Source organism: Aplidium turbinatum, chromosome 4 (assembly GCF_918807975.1).
Source record: "Aplidium turbinatum chromosome 4, kaAplTurb1.1, whole genome shotgun sequence".
Taxonomy (NCBI): domain Eukaryota; kingdom Metazoa; phylum Chordata; class Ascidiacea; order Aplousobranchia; family Polyclinidae; genus Aplidium; species Aplidium turbinatum.
The window spans coordinates 8508597-8522055 of record NC_137475.1 but is presented as its reverse complement, the minus strand read 5'-3'; the positions used below and the strand labels follow the sequence as shown (position 1 = coordinate 8522055).

The 13459-nt window shown below is 39.2% G+C and overlaps 1 protein-coding gene and 1 pseudogene across 3 annotated transcripts in view; both read right to left on the bottom strand.

The window, feature by feature from the left end:
* The window catches only part of LOC145768763 (uncharacterized), a 15894-nt gene extending 2435 nt beyond the window's left edge, over positions 1-13459 (bottom strand). Inside the window, exon 1 of one of the 3 annotated variants that reach the window (XR_014288975.1) lies at positions 5195-5293. Coding sequence is in view for 2 of the 3 variants with exons in the window: in XM_082580351.1 (XP_082436477.1) it covers positions 9270-9582 (313 nt within the window). In the remaining variant the exon portion in view is untranslated. Of the gene's footprint in view, positions 1-5194; positions 5294-9269; positions 9598-13228 lie in introns of those variants that run through there. The other 2 variants (XM_082580352.1, XM_082580351.1) reach the window with 2 other exon arrangements.
* Positions 1072-9255, bottom strand: LOC145768222 (uncharacterized; annotated as a pseudogene).

Here is a 13459-nt window from a genome sequence, read left to right as displayed (position 1 = left end):
CGTTTTCGAGAGTAAAGCTCTTTTTTGTTTGTGAATGAGCCTGGAGGAAGGTTTATTTGCTGTTTTAGAAGAAGCAAATGGTTCGGTGTGAGAGCCTCCATGTCATTAGGATCGTCTGACGATTTTGTAAGTGGGCGACTGTTAATAATGTTTTCTACTTCACACACGAAGGTAGTCACTAGTCAGCGTTTCATCTGTTAAAGTTTGGCCTTTACAGATAGCTGATAAGATTTTCCTAATGGATCTGATTTTTCTTTCCCACACACCTCCATGATGGGATGCACTTGGAGAGTTAAAGATCCACTTGATGCTTTTTTGTGTTAAAGCATCTTCGATTTGACTGTTGTTCCATGATTTGATGGCTTCTCTCATTTCTCGTTCACCGCCAGCAAAGTTTGAACCATTGTCAGATCTAATTTCTTCTACTTGCCCTCTTCTTGCGATGAATCGTCGTAGAGCGAGTATAAAAGATGAAGTGTCAAGAGAGTTTGCGATTTCAATGTGTACGGTTCTTATTACAAGGCAAGTAAAAATGACACCGTATCTTTTATGTTCTTTTCTACCCTTTTTAATAATAAATGGGCCAAAATAGTCTACACCAATGTAGGTGAATGGAGGTTTGTCTGGTGTCAATCTGTTTTTAGGAAGATCAGCCATGAGTTTTCCGCTTCTTTTGCGGATAAAACCTTACGGACTGCTGAATTGGCTTTTATAATCCATAGATTTTCGCGCAGGGCAGACAGGACGTGTTCCCTGCCAGTGTGACCAAATGTGTCGTGAATTTCTTGAATGATGAGAGGAACTATTTGGGAGCGGTTTGGAAGGATAATTTGATGTTTTGCATCGTGTTTGAGAGGTGCAGCTTTGATGCGGCCACCAATTCTTAGTAAATTGTTTTCTAAGAAAGGGTCGAATTTTATTAAGCTACTGCAGTTGTTTAATGGCTTTTGTGCTTTCAGTTGGCTGATTTCGTTGGCAAAGTGTTTTGACTGAACAAAGGTAAAAATAAAGTTTTGCGCCTTTGTGAGCTCATCTATAGACAAGCAAAGATTATGTGCTAGAGCATTTTGTCTATTTATGCTTACAACGGAAAAGCCAAGCAACGATTCTTTTCAGCTTGTACCAAGAAGAATACTTACCCAAAAGATCTTCCAGAAAGTGGGATTCGCTTTGGGTTGCAAAACACGTTTGCTTTGGTTGTGTAATTTCTGGGTCATTGTCCACGACTTCGAGAAATTCTGGTTGCTTAGGCCATTGAGATTGTGGTTTCCATAGAAATTCAGGGCCGTCTTTCCATTGATTGCATTGAAGAAAGTTTGGAATTGAAAGACCCCTTGAAGCATGATCAGCAGGATTACATTTAGTGGGAACGTATCTCCATTGGAAAATTGTTGAAGCATCTTTAATCTGTTGAACTCGATTTGAGACGAAGGTATGAAACGCTTTGTTTGAGTTGTTGAGATAGCGCAAGACAGTTGTGCTGTCGGTCCAAAAAATTGACTCTTTATTAAGATAAGATGCCTTTAACTCTCTTTGTAGTATTTTTTCAGAGCTAATTGAGATTGTAGCAGCTGATAACTCCAATCGAGGAATCGTTTTTCCCAATAATAGGCAACAGTGAATACTGTTTGTTGTGTCGACTAGCCTGAGGTAAGAGGCAGCCCCATAGGCTTCTTCCGATGCATCTGAGAAATGGTGAACTTGGGCGTCTTCGACAGCACCAAAATGTAAAGGCTTATAACACCTTGGAACGTTAAATGATTCGAGCATTGGCTGAAGTTCTAGCCATTTTGTCCATGTGGTTAACTCTGGTTGTGGAATAGGCTCATCCCAATCTAATTTCAGTTTACAGAGCTTTTGAGAAAGCACCTTCAGTGGTTGTACAACAGCAGCACCAAGACCAAGGGGGTCGTATATAGCCTACAATTGATTAGGCCTACTGAAAGAATGCCTCGACGTGAAGCTGGTTTAGACTTTTTCTTTATTTTGAAGCGTATGGTATCGTTTTCCACGTTCCAATAAAGTCCAAGAGCTCTTTCAGCAGGTAGGTCATCTCGAGAGAGATCCATATCCATAATTGACTTGCAGCGCTCTGACTTTGGAATTGATTGGATCACTTCTCGGTCATTGCTTATCCATTTTAAAATGCGAAAGCCACCCTTGGCCAGTAGCTCACGAAGTTCCCTTACCAATTGAACTGCTTCTGAAACATTTGCTGTTGAAGCCAAGCAATCGTCTACGTAGAAAGACTCTTTTACTGTATCTACAGTAGTTGCACTGAAAAGAGATGAGTTGTCCTCCGCTGTGCGTTTTAAAGCAAAGTTTGCACAACTTGGGGAGCAGACAATGCCAAATACAGTCAACCCCGGTTAATCGGACCACATCGGGACCAAGCCAAATTGGTCCGATTAAGCGGGTGGTCCCATTAAACGGGGAGAACGAATTTCGTTATTTTTTTCATCGTTTTTGAAAATAGTTTAAGCATTTTACAATTGCGGCTACGGTATAAACACAACCAAAACACCATCAACAATCAAAACAAAATACAGTACTGTACAGTAGTCTTCTTAATGTTGACTTTGGTAGGCCAACAATCTCGGCTAACTTCCTCTCTGACGTTCCCGAAGGCTGGTTTTTGATTTTGTTGAGAATCTCTATTTTTTCTTTAAGTGTTCGATCTACGCGAGTTATTGCTGCCATTTTTATTCAAGCACTAAAAGCATTCATTCATTCTTCTGTACAGTACAGTATTCGGTGCTGCATCACAATCACTGCAATTCTGATTAGATGACAATTGACCTTATGACGTGACAACAAGCGTTTGTTTATCTGTAGCCTACTTCACTTTAAAATGGCTTAGCGAGAACGTACAAAAAGTAAAAAACGTTAACCATAAAGGCCTATTTTAGGGCGGAGGGTGGTCCGTTTAAGCGGGGTGGTGGTCCGTTTAAGCGGGAAAATTGTACAGAAAAATGGATTTGGATTCGGGACCAGTGCAAAATGGTCCGAATAAGCGGGTGGTCCTATTAAACGTGGGCCGATTAAGCGGGGTTGACTGTATATACACGTTCATTCGGTATTCTTGTAGAGGCGCTTCTAGATTCCCATCTTTCTACCATAAGAATCGGAATTGATCACGGTCTTGTTGAGGAACCTTTACTTGATGAAACATAAACTGTATGTCTCCTTGAATAGCAATTGTTTCACGGCGGAAACGAAGAAGAACGCCGACCAAGTTATTTGTGATGTCTGGGCCTTGTAATAGAGTATCATTGAGACAGATACCTTTGTATTTGGCAGAGCAATCAAATACTACTCTGAGTTTCTCAGGTTTTTCTGGATGATATACACCATGATGTGGAATATACCAAGTTTTTCCATGTATTCCAGGGACATCGGTAACGTTTTCGGCGTATTGATTCATGATCATGTCATCAACAGACCTTTTATAGTCCATGTAAAAATTAGCGTCCCTTTCAAACTTTTGTTTCAAGCAATTAATTCTTTGGGGAGCTTGAGATTTGTTAAAGGGTAATTTTAGGTCCGGATTTCGAACGGGCAAGTCGATTTGGTAGTGCGAGTCTTCTAAAAGTTTGATACTAGAGTTAACAGATTTCATGAATTGAGCTTGTTGAACAGATAATTCGGGTTTACAGTTAACAATCGAGTCAACAGCGTCAAAGCACATGTCGTACATTGGATGGATAGAAGTTATGGTAAAGAAATTTTTAGTTTTATTTTGATCCTGTTTGCTGTTAGGACAATTCACTAGCCAACCAACGGCCGTTTTGATGGCATAATAGCCACCTTTTGCTTGGATTACTTCTTGTGGTTGGAGAACGTACGGATTGTCATTGCCAATAAGGAGTCCTACCTCTGCGTCAACATCGGGAATCGGGATGTTTGCAAATTCTGGAAAGTGTTTAGTGTCTTCTAGAGTAGGAATATCTGTATTTGAAACAGGAATTTGAAAAGTGGAGTAAATAGAGCTTAGAGAAATGTATTTGTTTTCGTCAAAATCTGACATTTCGACATTTGTAACCACTTTTACCTTGTTACGTTTTGCCAGTGTTGTTTAGCGTGATGGTACAAATATTAGTTTCTTGACAGTCGGCAATTTGTAACTTTTCTATCAAATCATTTGTTATGAAAGATGTTGTACTTCCACTGTCCAAAAACGCTTGTGTAGTGATAGTTTGATTACTTCCTTGCAGGCGAACCTTTACTGGGATTATGGGAAGCAGACTGCGAGAATTTGTTCGTGTGTTGACAAGCCCATTGCGTATTGCTTGTGTAAGTTGATTGATATTAATTTTTTGAGTTGTTGTGTCTTTAGGTGTGATATTTGTGGTGATTTGTGTTGCATCTGGGGGATGCAAAAGAGTAGTGTGGCGTTCAGTGCATCCTGGTTTTATGCAAGGGTCCTTCCTTTTACATTGATATGCCCAGTGACCAGCATTTAAACAGCACTTGCAGAGTTTGTTGTCGATTACAAATTTAACCCTATATTGCCCAGGTGGTGCTGAATCAGCACCAAGCACTTCAAATGTGCTGTCGCGGCTTAACCACTGGCTCCATGCATCCAGATTTTTTTGACTTTTCCTAAATATCATCGAATTTTATTGTGTGTAAATTTGGGCCTCCAATGTCTTATACTTTTCATGCAAACATATGCATTTTGAAATGCAATTGGTGAAATTTTGCTAAATTGCTCTTTTCGGAGAAGACTGTGTGTTTCTTTATTGCTCATATGGAGCGTCGCGCTGGCCGAGAACTGTCTGAAAACAAAACCGCAAAAATGTATGACTCATTTTCTGGTTGGTGGTTTCTGCTTTAGCGTTGTCAATCAAAGATTTGTGCTGACGCAGGATTTTACTTCATACACAAACCTTTCATCCAATAACATCATATTGCTGCAGTAAATGTAACATCCCCAGGAAATGTTTAGAAGCGGCGTGAAAAACCGAAGTAAATTTTCTTGGTAGATTTCAATTTTTTTATCAAAACACTTGCTACTAATTTCATCGTTTGAACGCAACGCTGATCTTTAATCAATTTGCTAAATAAAAAATCTTTTTGTTTGCTGTGTGATTCATAGCAGTTGTAACTTATAACCTCACAATTCCTTGATCTTCAAACGCAATCTATGAATTCCTTTTCTAACAACAAAACTGTACATATTTATCTATTTTACCTTCAAAACTGGAAAGTGGCGATGACAATACAAAGAGCTTTCATTCAAAAACGTCATATCACTGCAAACTTGAATTTTCTCCAGTCGCCTAAATGTTCAAATGCCACTTGCAAAATGTAGGCTATCCACATTTTCTGGACAGATCTCAATTTTTCATGAAAGTGTTTGGTGAGAGTTTCATCGTTTCAACGCAAATGCTGATTCGGTCAATCTACCAAGTCCGCAATTTCTTTTGTTTGCGTTTGTAGACAATGAATCAACGTTATGAGAGCGAATTTGTTCGCTCTGCCATACCTAGAAAAAAAACGAGCATTTACTCTAATAACGTACGGTTTTCGAAGTATTAGATCAGAACATTGATCACTCTTTGCTGTGTACGTGCTTGTTATTATTATTTTTTTGCATCGATCATCTGCTTTAGGTTACGTAACTCAAAGAAAATCATAATTTGTTGCCGTCATAATGCACCGGCTATAAAATCCATCACAGTAAAATCTTCCAAATATTTTTAAACCTTTGTCAATATTTTTAAACCTTTCTTCCACTGATTAAACATTAATGTCAACGAAAAGGCGCCAACTTTTACATAAGTGCTGAGAAGGAAGCATTTGAAGTGAGCGTTGATACCTTCTTGTAAATCGAGGAGGGCTGACGCCTATATCCATTAGGATTTAGGAATGAAGCTACCCTCTTTTTCCTAAGCATCGCCCAGACAGACATTTGCAGACGTTGAACCAAAGCTAAAAAGGATTAATTTGGTGGCTGGTCTTTCATGTTCATGTAAATATATATATTTTTTTAAGTCACAATCAGGGTCTCATTTTATAAGTTATTTTGATAATTATGAATCCATTTATCGAATGTGGGCAACAATTTCTAACATCTTTTATGCCTTTAACTTTCTAAAGATTTAGACAACTACGCTATACTTTAGAAAATAGACTGTATGAGTGTATACATAGGTGACGTCAGCCGAGTGGCTTTTAGAGCGAAGCCTAACTTCCAGTTGTGGGCACTGGTTACTTTCAAAGTGATTGAGTTACAGTTACTTCGCTCAAAAAGTAACTAGTTTCAGTTACAGTTACCGTTTTGTTAAAAGTAACTTGTTACAGTTACTTTTCAAAGAAATGGATGTGTACTGACGTACAACTACTCTTCTTTGCATGAAGTACAAGTTGAAAAATACATGATAAAGGGCAAGACGATACTTTGTTCGTAGCTGTTGCCTAACTACAAAACAGCGACCACTCTGCTAGCTCTCCACATATTATAATGCTTCTAAAAATCCATAATCCAAGCCCAAAACGTACGCCTACCAAAAATAAAAAAATAAAAAATTGAAAAAACGACATGCCAAGGACACTCCGTACTTATAAGCAGAAGGCCGTGTCAATACTTTTATACCGGTATCTAAAATGAGCGAAGAAGCACAACATCAATTTCCTTTCAGAAACAACAGCATTTCAAAATGTTGATCGCTAAGCCCAGCTCGCTTTGGCTTCAAAATGTATTTTCCTTCCAAAGTCGCTATGTTCAATCTGCCTCGAGTCTCAAGCAGGATTTTATTTAGTCGTCATTGGGCAATTTGTTGCAATGCAAAATAAAACAGGCATACAATAGAAAATTTTAAATGCACAATATTATAAACTGCTTGTGCTGCATTGCAACACAAAATTTAATAATTCTCTGATCTTATTTTTGATTGAATAAATAATTGTGGCTGGACTATGAAATCGATGTAGTTGCAGTGACGTTGCGGTTTTTATGAGGATTTACCCAGCTACTAAAACGATGTATTTTTAGTACTGAGAAAAAAGTCTACAGACATTGAATCAATGCAAAATGCACAAATTTTTCTTGCCGGGTAGTGCTAGGCAAGTCGGCATGGACTTCAAAACTTATTTGAGGTTTATTCGTGCATTTTTTTAACTTCTGTGATGCTGCAAAAAATTCAACTGTTTTTTGCTATTACAATCTACTTTGTGACAAACGGTCCTACTCAGTACAGTTTCTTTTACTAAGTTAAACAAAACTTGACAACACCATAGAATAAATCAAAAACAAATATTTTCATTCTGGTGAGTGGAACAAACTGCAAGACGTTTTTATAAAAAAAAAGTGTCCAGAGTGTCGTGAAGATTCGTTTGACTCGCACAGAACAAGGTACTTCTCAACAGTACAAAATTGTGTGAACCATAGGCTATAGACGAAACAGCTTGAATTGTTTCTGACTATCCTGAAAGACAACAGTGAAACCTTTTCAAGAAAAGCAATTCTACTATTGCGTTATTCAAAATCAGACTAACGTCTTCGGACGTTAAAATCCTAAAATCAACAGCTACATTGAGCGCTGACAAATACGTCGGCAAGAAAAACCGCAGACAGAAAAAATCTTAAAATCATTGTCAGCCTTCAGTCTCTCGAGAGAATGGAAACCGCAAACCGTGATGACGTCAAAGAGTGGGAAAAAACGAACATTTTTTCTTGATTGCAGTGTTTCTTTATTTTAAATGTGGTAAAAAAAGTACTGCTTATGCATTGCTTTGAATCAAGAGTATTTTAAGCAATTGAATGATAATTTTACAATTTTCATAACCCCAGATAAATTTTCTATCTGTTGTCAAAAGATGGTAATGATGAGACTCGTAATAAAAGAGTTATAAGCGCTTAAACTGGGTGCTGAATCAGCACCACCTGGGGATTCGGTGGAACTCAGAACCTAGGGATAATAGGGTTAAGCCTTTGGTCAATATTCAATTATTCATCATTCGAAATTGTTTGCATTGATTGAGAAAATGTTTATCTCTGCACAGATGGCATGTCCTTTCATGGTTCGACGATTTTATTTGCGTTGCAAAGGTTACGCTGCTCCTACGTTTGGAGTTGGAATCATCGAATTGTTTTTTAGTAGATTTTAGAATATCGCATGCCAAGTTGGTCGTTTCTCTCGTTTTGCGCGAGACGTATCGTGAGAGATCTGAAAGGCTTATTTCTTGATTTCTTTCATGCAAAATTACGTCAACTTCGCGTAACCAGCCAGAATACCAGCCACTTGGCAAGCGTCTTATTATTTTTGTTATGGTATCCATGTTGTCCATTTTCTGTAAGTAATTCATGCCAGACAAAGTACATATGCAGGAAGTAAGTTCCGAAGAGAACTTGATTAGAGAATCCTTGTTAGAATTTTGAAGAGATGGCCCGTTTATGACGGAATCAACACATGCGCGAGCTATTTGAAATTTCTGACCGAAGGTTTGTTGTAGCAAAGCTCTTGCTTTTGTGTAACCTTCGTGGGGAAGCATGTATTGACACCCTTTTACTAAAGTGTGCGCAGAGCCTTTGGTGTATTGCAACAGATAAAAAAGTTTACGTTTAGGCTCTGTGAAATTACAATCAATTAACGTATCAAATGCGTCTATAAAACCACAGTATTAAGCAGAATTTCCATCAAAGATTGGGGGTTCTACACAGGCCCGGATTTAGGGGGGGCAGAGGGGGCAGTTGCCCCGGGCCCCCCGACTTTTGAAGGGCCCCCCTATGTGGTTAAAATGTGATTTTGTGTTATTTTTTTTCCCTTTTGGCCTTTAAAGTTTCTGCAAAATGCTGTGCAGTACTGGACTGATGCTACTGTAGACGTAGAGATGGGTTTTTGCGCCGTAGGCGCAAAAAAATTTTTGCACGGGGGCCCCCCGATGTAAAAGTGCCCCGGGCCCCCCATCAGCTAAATCCGGCCCTAGTTCTACAGACAACAGTGGGGACGGGTTGATAGTAATATTTGGAATTTGTTTCGAGTTTACTGATTGATTATTGTTTATTTGATTTAGTACAGGGGCCTGGGCGTGCGACGTACTCGGCTCATGTCTCACAAACTGTCTATTTGCTACTGCTTGTGCAGGATTAATTTTGTTTGAAACAACAATAGGTTTGTAGATGTTAGACCTGCTGGTTTCTACATCACTCAACGTTAAATGGGATAACATAGGAGACACAGCATTATTGTTTACATTAGTTGCTAAATTCGATTGAAATTGTCCGTTTATATCAACATTGTCTTTACACATTTTATTGCGCTCACCACCATCTTCTTCTGAAAGTTGGGCAACCGTCTCTTGGAGCTCTGCCTTTAGTTTAGCTTCCTGGATTTGTTGCAGGAATTTTCTTTCTTGTTCTTCACGTAGCTGACTTTGTTTTAGGACCATTGTTTCAAATTCTGCCCTTGCTTTCGCTTGCTCTTGTTCCAACTCGCATAGTTTTTTTTGTGATTCCAGTCGAGCTAATATTACCGCCTTCTTAACTTTAGCGCTCATTGTTGAGGAGCGGCTTTTGCTAGAATCTTTGCTGGCGCTATCGCTTGGGTGCAGACTGCCATTTGTTGCTTGGTGGAGCATTTTTGATTGTGATCTTGTTGTCACCTTTGATGTTTGGGGTTCTGGATTTGTTGATTCTTTGGCATTTGATTTATTTGCCACGTCTTTCTCCTTTACAGAATTTGTTGCCATTTTCTTGACATTCAACTTCGCTCACTGTCAACAACGACGACTTTCTTGATTTGTCTAAAAACTGAATGTAACGTCCGCTTTGTCTATTTGATTGCGACGTTACAGTGACGTATTTTGTTTGTCGTTGTTGACCTTTGCTCTCTTTGAACTGTCTAGATTGCTACCAACAACACAACACATGAGTTTTAATTGAGTTTCACGTGTTCTTATTGTGCGTTTTTAGACAATCTTTTAAACACGGGTAACTTTGAGATTTCTTAATTTGCGACCGTCCAGAGAAAAGCAATTTTTAGAATGAAACAAAACGATTTACAGTACAATTTACGAATTCCCTTTCTCAAGGATTGGCAATTATAGAAAAATGAATAGGTCATAACTCATAATGGTTGTATAATTCAATGAAAACTGACGTTATATCGTTGACTAATAAGTAATAAGTTATTGATTTAACGAAAACAAACCACAGGTGCAAACACAAATGCGACAGAGGCCAAACATTATAAAAAAGAAACAAAAACAGGTGGCTTTTTTAGTACAGTAGACTTACAAAGAGATAAAAGCCAAATATTAACAAACGAGTCACAAATGAATGCAGAGGGCTTAAATAAGAAATTTGGCAGTAACACCTACAGTGGCGGCTCGTCTAATGGTGCTGTGGTCAGGGGCACCGGAACGATTTTTGACTGGGGGGGGGCAAGATTACGAAAAAAGGGCACTTTTGTTTACTAAAAGGCCAATTTTTTTTCAAGTTTCAGGATAAGATATAGCGATAATGCTAATCTATCAGCTCACTATGTATTGAGTAATGATAGCCTACAAGTGTCCGGTATACAAAGAAGGGCATCATGCAATGTTATAATGATGTAAGTTGTAACCTACTGTCAAGCCTTAAAGCAGCCTGCGGCCATGGCCGCTTAGTGCTTGAATGACCGCCGGTGCTACCTCCTCAATCGGCCAAGTTTGGTCGCCGGTCTCTTATAGCCAATTATTAAATTTCGCAATAGAAGGATCGTGGATTAACTGTCGAAAATATGTAGTATCAAAGAGTGACGCAAAATTAGGTCAGCGCGTCATAATCGCCACTGTTGCATTGTGCGGGAAGATTTGTTATTGATGGAATATATCCATCTGCGATCACCAGCGCTGTAAGTCTTGTTTGTAATTCCCGACGTTTATTTTAACAAAGTCTTAATCCGAAGTGCTAATTTACATCGGCTGGTAATATTGTCGTTTTTATGTCGATTCGATGTTGTCGGACATTGAATCGTTGTTAAAAAGGAGAACTAAGTTAGTTGACATCCGAGGGAAAACATTTTTTGGTCATATTTTGCAAAATATTATGCTTCTTTTTAGTAATGTCTTTCACATCATTGAAATACTTATTTTATTACCTTGCGGTCATCGTCAACACATGTCGAACGTTGTTTTTCGTTGCTAAAAAGAATTCTAGGGGAGTGGCCAACTTCTTTAAAATCAGCCACATTGGAGACACTCGTGCGAGTGTCGTTAGATGGTCCCGCAGTACTGGATTACAATCCCGATAAAGCAGTTACTGCGTGGTGTAACGATTCTATTGTAGGACGTCGCCCAGGCCCAGCCTTCAACAACGCTAAGTGATCATTTTAGCATTGTTGCAAGTTTAATTCTATTTACTTGTGCTATCGTTATTATTTGTATTTTGGCCTCCAAGCACGCAGATTTGGCCGCCGAGAAGGAGCTCCCGGTAAGCCACGATGGCTGCCAAAAAAAAACTAGTTTTAAGAGGCCTGTACTGTGTTGCAAAATTTTGTGCCGTAAATATTATTTTGAGGCAAAAATGAAAGGTTATAATTAGGCTAAAAGGGAATAGCACAAATTGTTATATTGCAAAATGTGTAGTAGCTTACATGACTTTAAAAGGGCACCATTGCCCCCCTGCCCTTCCATCTGCAGAAAAATTGAGGGCAGGGGGGCATCCGCCCCCCCTGCCCTCAATCCGCTTCCGGCGCTTCCGGCGCCCCTGGCTGTGGTGCTGCACTTCTGCGGATTCACTCTTGGTTTTAGATCCCTCCCCCCTATCTGACGGTCCCAGCTAACCCCTTCCCCCATTCTGACGCATTATAAGTTATGACATTTTGGTATAGGCTACCTCCCTATTTAAAGGGTCAAACAAGTCTAATTTTAACCCAAGTAGAAAAAATTGAACCAATTAACGGCCATTTTCACCAAATTTGAGCTTTCTGTGTACTACCGTTGAGGCTACCCCGTGTGTACTACCTCCAGACCCTTGTTGGCCTCCAGCCGCCGAGTCAGCCGCAACGTGGCTGACTGACACAATGTCTTGGCCTCCCCCTGACAAACTTTTTAAATACGCCACTGTCTACTGCATATGATTATTGTCAGTGACGATCGGTGAGGGAAAGCAAGGAAAGCAGTGCTTACCTGAGCGAAAACTATGCAAAATATAATGACTGAATTCTAGGTTTAACTTCTTATTATTTTTATCAAGTCTATTTTAACTTGAAAATTACTGTGTTCGTGACTAGAATTACTCGTAACGCTTGTGAGTAGTCTAAGTCCTCACCAAACCGCATTTCTTGCCTATAAATTCCAATTAACGCAAACGCTTTTGTCAGAAACCATCACTGAAGCTCCAGGGAAATCAACTTTCAAAATTGCTTACCCTACATTGAAAAACGCCTTCGTTTTATCCAATCCTCAATCGTTTTGCAAAACGACACCAGCTGCTTAGCCAATCAGATGTGTTATCTGGTGTTATGGTTAAAGTTGCTTTCCCAGTGACGTCAATGCGTATCTCATAGCGGCTGCTTTTAGTTTCAGGCGAAAGGAATACAGCTTCTACGCATGAGTGATTTTCGGGCTTGTAACTATAGGCTACTGAGTACGCTGAAAATAAAGCTGGTTCTCTTACCAAAAAAAAACATAGATTCTACAATAAGACATTCAATTCCAAAGGGTACATTAACCAACCAGTACTGAAACAGCACAAGTGTTTTTTAAATTCTTTGGGTCAATAGACTGACATCACAAGTTCAGAGCAAACATACTTGTGTTCTTCAAGAATGGACTAGCATAATTTATAGGCTAATTATTTGCTCTTTACTAGTGCACTAGTCCAATGCATGTCGTAAATGCTTACAGATGACATTGACAATAAGTTTTTGTGCTCAGTCTAAAAAAGCAGCCAACATTCTAGACTAGTCCCAGTTTGATTGAATCTTTATCCTCGGACTGGGAAAGTCCGGAGATTTTGTTTTGGAAATGCTCTCAGAGCGCACCAAATTGGAAGTGTTTTTCAAAATTTTCTGGGGGAGGCCCCCAAGACCCCCCCACTGGAAGTGTTGCCTTCGGCAACACGCCTTCGGGCTTCGCCCGACGGTTACGCCCCTCGTGCCTACTACCTTGCTGCAACATATTTCCAAGTTGCTTTCCCAATGGTTTAAGCCACCGAACGTCACTGATTATTGTGTATAAAAAGCGGTAAATTTCCACCCTCTACTTTATTAATAACAATAAACCAATTATCGATACTTACTCCCATTTTTAAAGTTTTCTCTTGTCTTTATAATTTTTTTTATTTGTGTCTCGCAAGTTTTGTTTATGTCTCCTCTGTCGGATGTCGCAAACAAATTCTCATTAAAGGAAGTGTTTCCAAAACGTTTTCTGAGACCTGACTCCCCGTCCCCGTGGGTCAGTAAATGTTCAAATTCTAAATTTTCCATCTTCGATATGTCAAAAATTTCTGAAGAATGATACAGTTTATCAA